Source organism: Tupaia chinensis, unplaced genomic scaffold (assembly GCF_000334495.1).
Source record: "Tupaia chinensis unplaced genomic scaffold, TupChi_1.0 Scaffold000294_1, whole genome shotgun sequence".
Taxonomy (NCBI): Eukaryota; Metazoa; Chordata; class Mammalia; order Scandentia; family Tupaiidae; genus Tupaia; species Tupaia belangeri.
In genome coordinates, this window is record NW_006159779.1 from 671,068 (window position 1) to 675,516 (window position 4,449).

The window sequence follows — 4,449 nt, forward strand, 5'->3', positions numbered from 1 at the left end:
TGTGAGGAGGGGCGCGGTGGGAGGAAGGGCGCGGTGGGAGGAAGGGCGTGGTGGAGGAAGGGCGTGGTGGGAGGAAGGGCGTGGTGGGAGGAAGGGCGTGTAGGAGGAAGGGCGTGTTGGAGGAAGGGCGTGTAGGAGGAAGGGCGTGTTGGAGGAAGGGCGTGGTGGGAGGAAGGGCGCGGTGGGAGGAAGGGCGTGTAGGAGGAAGGGCGCGGTGGAGGAAGGGCGCGGTGGAGGAAGGGCGCGGTGGGAGGAAGGGCGCGGTGGAAGGCAGAGCACCTAGGACAAGTGTGTTGGGAGGAAGCGGCGCTCCTCGCTCCTCGAGCACCTCGTACGTGCCAGGCTTCTCCCCCGGTCCTGGGCTCTCAGCATCTTGGGCGGGAATGGACCAGGACTCGGAGGTAGCCAGAAAGCCCCCCATGGTCGCCCATGCTGGGACGGGGGCTAGGGCAGTGCTGAGAAGGCACACTCCCACCTGCCCCCCACACTGCAGCGCTACATCGATGGGGCCCTGAGCAATAACCTGCCCTTCGCGGACTGTCCTGCCACCATCACCGTGTCGCCCTTCAGTGGGACAGTGGACATCTGTCCCCAGAGCACCTCCGTCAGCATCCATGAGCTGAGCGTCTTCAATGCCAGCTTCCAAATCTCCTCCAGGAATTTACTCCTGGGGTTCAGAAGCCTCATACCCCCCAGCCCTGAGGTAGGTCTGGCCCCTGGAGGGTGTTCAGGGGCCTGGCTGCCATGCCAAGGTCCCACTGAAAGTGGCACAGTGCTGCTGCCTGGCCTGCAGGTGGCTTTGCCCACATTGAAGGGACAAAGGAGCCACCATCTACAGACCTGCAAGGAGCCAGGCAAAGCCCCAGCTGTCCTCGGCCAAGCCTTGTTACCCCATTTTCTAGAGGAGCAATCTGAGGCCAGGGACAGCAGGGGCTGGAGGGAGAGCACAGCCCAGGGCGACTTGGGAGGGAAGTGCCAGGGCTGCTGGGAGGGCCCAGCCGGAGCAGGTCCCCAGGTCCCTGAGCCCTACTGAGTGGCCAGGGGTGGTGTTGTGCTGTGCTCACCTCCAGCTGAAGAGGAGGCAGGCCGTGGGAGCAGACCCTCCGCCACCCCGCCGTGTGCTTGCAGGTGGTGGCCGACAACTGCAGACAAGGCTACCTGGACGCCCTGAGGTTCCTGGAGCGACGCGGTAGGTGGTGGCTCACAGCGGCTGGCCCTGGACCCAGCCGGTGGGCCTGCCTCTCAGGTGTTTGAGCCACTGGAGGCCTGGGTGCACTGTCTCTTCCTCAGCATCTCCTCTGTGCTGGGTCTGAGCTGGATGCTGGGGAGCCAGAGGAATCACACCCCCAGCTGCCTCCAGCTGGGTGCAGGGCTCTGGTGACAGACCCAGAGAAGACAGCCCAGGGAGACGAGTGCAGTGATGGGGAATGTTCAGGGCTGGGGGACCCAAAGGAGGCACAGGACCCAGTCTGAGGGTGGAGAGGACAAGGAGGGCTTCCTGGAAGCAGTGACTGATAAGCTGGGCTGTGTAGTTGTGAAGGCTATGGCAAGGTTGAGGTGGAGAGGGATAGGGCAGGGCTTCTAAGTGGAGGAAAACAGAACAAGGGCAGAACGGGGACCAGCGCCCGAGGGCATAACCAGTGTGGCGGGGCCGCATGTGTACACGTGTGTGCTCACGGGAGAACGAGTGGCCAGAGAGGTCTTCTGGGTAGGAGAGCTTAGATGCCATCCCACAAGGTGGTGCTCTTCAAAGTGCTAGGGTCGAGATTTGAACCCAGGACACTGGATCCCGGAATCTGTCCTTGAGCCCTAGACTACAAACGAGTCCGTGCAGGAAGCATTTACTGAGCACGGAATATGTACCCAGACTTGGGCTTGAGTTTTACAGATTTATCTCATTTCTCAGCACAACTGCAAAAAGCAAATCTTAATTCTCCCCTTTCACAGAAAGGGAAACCGAGGTTCGGAAGGGTCAGCTCACATAGGCGAGTGGTCCAGCATGAATCTGAACCCTGAACTGTGTGTCTTTAGGGCCTGGTCTCTGATGAACCACTAGAAAAGGGCCAGAAACCAGCAGAGCAGGCTGGGGTGCGGGGCGGGAGTCACTCTGAACGAGGCGCGGTCCGCCTGTGGCCAGCAGGTCTCTGGCTGTGTTTGGACACTGAGGGGTGCGGACAGAGTGGAGAGCCGGGGTCATCTTCACCAGCAGGCTTCAGGTGCACCCATGTGACGCATCCTCTCCCCTCCCTGACCCAGGACTCACCAAGGAGCCAGTGCTGTGGACACTGGTGGCTAAGGAGGCCCCAGCCCCAGCCCCCGGGGCCCTGGATGCTGGCCAGGACAGAGCACAGAAGGCAGGGACGGCTCTCGACTGGAAAGTCCCCAACGTGCTGGTCAAGGACGTGCCCGACTTTGAGCAGCTCTCCCCAGAGCTGGAGGCTGGTACTGCCCTTCCCGCGCGCACCTGCCGGGTCAGGGCCTGACTGACGACGTGGCCTGGGAAAGGCCAGGATGCGGTTAGGCAGCACCTGCACAGTGCCGGGCTTGGGGGCTTTCCCTGGGTGTGGCCGTCCATGCCTCCCCTGCCCCCAGTCCTGCCCATTTCACTGATGAGGAAGCTGAAGCTGGGGGGGGGGGGGGCTGGTGAGGGAGCCAGAGCCGGGGGGGGGGGGAGGGAGGGACTCACCTACGTTTCAGAGCCTCAAATCGGGAGATTCGAACCCAAGCCCATACCTGAGAAAGCTGTGTCTTTGCCCGCTACCCAGAAAAGGCAGGGGTGCTGAGGGGCTGGGCACAGACTCCCAGAGAGAGACGGACACATTTCGTCGTCCCAGCGGTGCTCTGAGAATGGAACACAGTTGTTCCCGTGGTGTGGATGAGGAAGCCATTGCTCAGAGAAGCGAAGGGACTTGCCTGAGATCACGCAGCCAGCAAAAGGCAGAACCAGGAATTCAGCTCTTCCGCTCCAGACCACATGCCACAGTCATGACAGGAACGGACAGGGTGCCCTAGGCTCATCTAAGTGAGCCCTGAAGGGAGAAGTTCAGCAGAGGAGGGATGATGAGGGTCTGGGCAGACTGCACAGCTTGTGCAAAGGCCTGGGGGGCCGATGGGGAGGTACATGTGGCTGCAGCACGGGGGTCAAGGGCAGGGTAGCAGAGGTGAGCTTGGAGAGGGGGGAGAGCTGGGCAGGAAAGGAGAGAAGCCACTGGGGCAGTGTAGGGGAGCCAGCTGGGAGGTTGAAGGGGACGGTGGTGACAGGCAGAGCAGGGCCATGGGAACAGGCAAGGGGACAAGAGGAGAGGAGGGAGCACCTCTTCCCACGCGGGAGACCGCATTAGGACCTGCGCTAATGGGCCTTCAAGTTGGGCCAGGCCCAGGCGGTCCAATTTGGGATTCTGGGATCCTGGCAGGTCACTGCAGCCACACGGGGGCGCCAGAGAGCTGCATCTGGGACGTGGGCGCCTGCCTGGTGGCGGGCTGTGGAGGAAACTGTTCGGTCCCTAACTCAGGCCCCTTAGAGATCCGTCTCACCTGCCTGCCCACAAGGACGGTCTCACCGGATTTCCGTTTTAGAGAGACACCTGGGCTCAGGGAAAAGGACGGGTCCTAGCACACAAGGCAGGTCGGTGCGCAGGCAGGTCTCCCCAGTGCACTGTCAAGAACCCTCAAAAGCACCATCTCTAGTCCAGGTTGGTGGGTGAACTGTGGTTTGAGCCCCCGTCTGGGGCTGGGATTTGCCCTGACCCAGACGCCAGAAACGTCCACTCTGGTCAGCTTAGCGAATGGGGGGGGGGGCTCAGGAAAGGTGTCCGAGGTCACAGCTGCTGCTGTTTTTTTTGTTCGTAAATTTGTTTTTGAGAAAAATTTCTTGCTATAGGGCACGTGTGCTCAACGGAGAGACAGGGAGACAAAGCGAGAAATCTTCCCCCAGGGGGATGGCCACATGGCAATCCCTTCTCCATTCTCCTCTCCTGATCGTGGGCATGCACGCACACATGCCAGGTGTTGAGTTTTAAGCCACTGGTCCCGGACTCAAACTGCAGTCGACTACGTGGGAATCCAGAGACGTAACATTACGCCATCTGCTGGTCCCACTGCTGTGGTTTTTAATATTAATGTATTAGTATTATGGGGGGTGGGGGGGTAACCTGTCCCAGAGGGGCAGGAGAGGTGGAGTCATCCTGGGCTACTGCCTCCTGGCAAGGATCCTTAGGCTAGTCACTGTCCACTCTGAACCTCAGTCTCCTCCTCTGAGAAAGGGGCGCACCTGCCCATCTCAGGGACAACGAGGAGAGGCAGGTGCCCAGGGTGTAGTGCCCTGCTGCACTTGGTAGGGGCTCTGTCATTTTGCTTCTGCCTCCGTGGGGTGGGGGGATCGGGGCGGGGCTGCCAGAGGTGGGCAGACCCCAGGGGGGCAGGACCGAGCCTGCTTCTCCCGCAGCGCTC

At 61.2% G+C, this 4,449-nt stretch overlaps 1 protein-coding gene across 1 annotated transcript in view; it reads left to right on the forward strand.

Moving 5' to 3' along the window:
• Positions 1 to 4,449, forward strand: part of PNPLA5 (patatin like domain 5, triacylglycerol lipase) — a 30,368-nt gene that overhangs the window by 3,107 nt on the left and 22,812 nt on the right. The window contains exons 4-6 of the mRNA XM_006150678.1: positions 494 to 703; positions 1,129 to 1,189; positions 2,257 to 2,442. Of these exons, the coding sequence (XP_006150740.1) occupies positions 494 to 703; positions 1,129 to 1,189; positions 2,257 to 2,442 (457 nt within the window). The remainder of the gene's footprint in view (positions 1 to 493; positions 704 to 1,128; positions 1,190 to 2,256; positions 2,443 to 4,449) is intronic.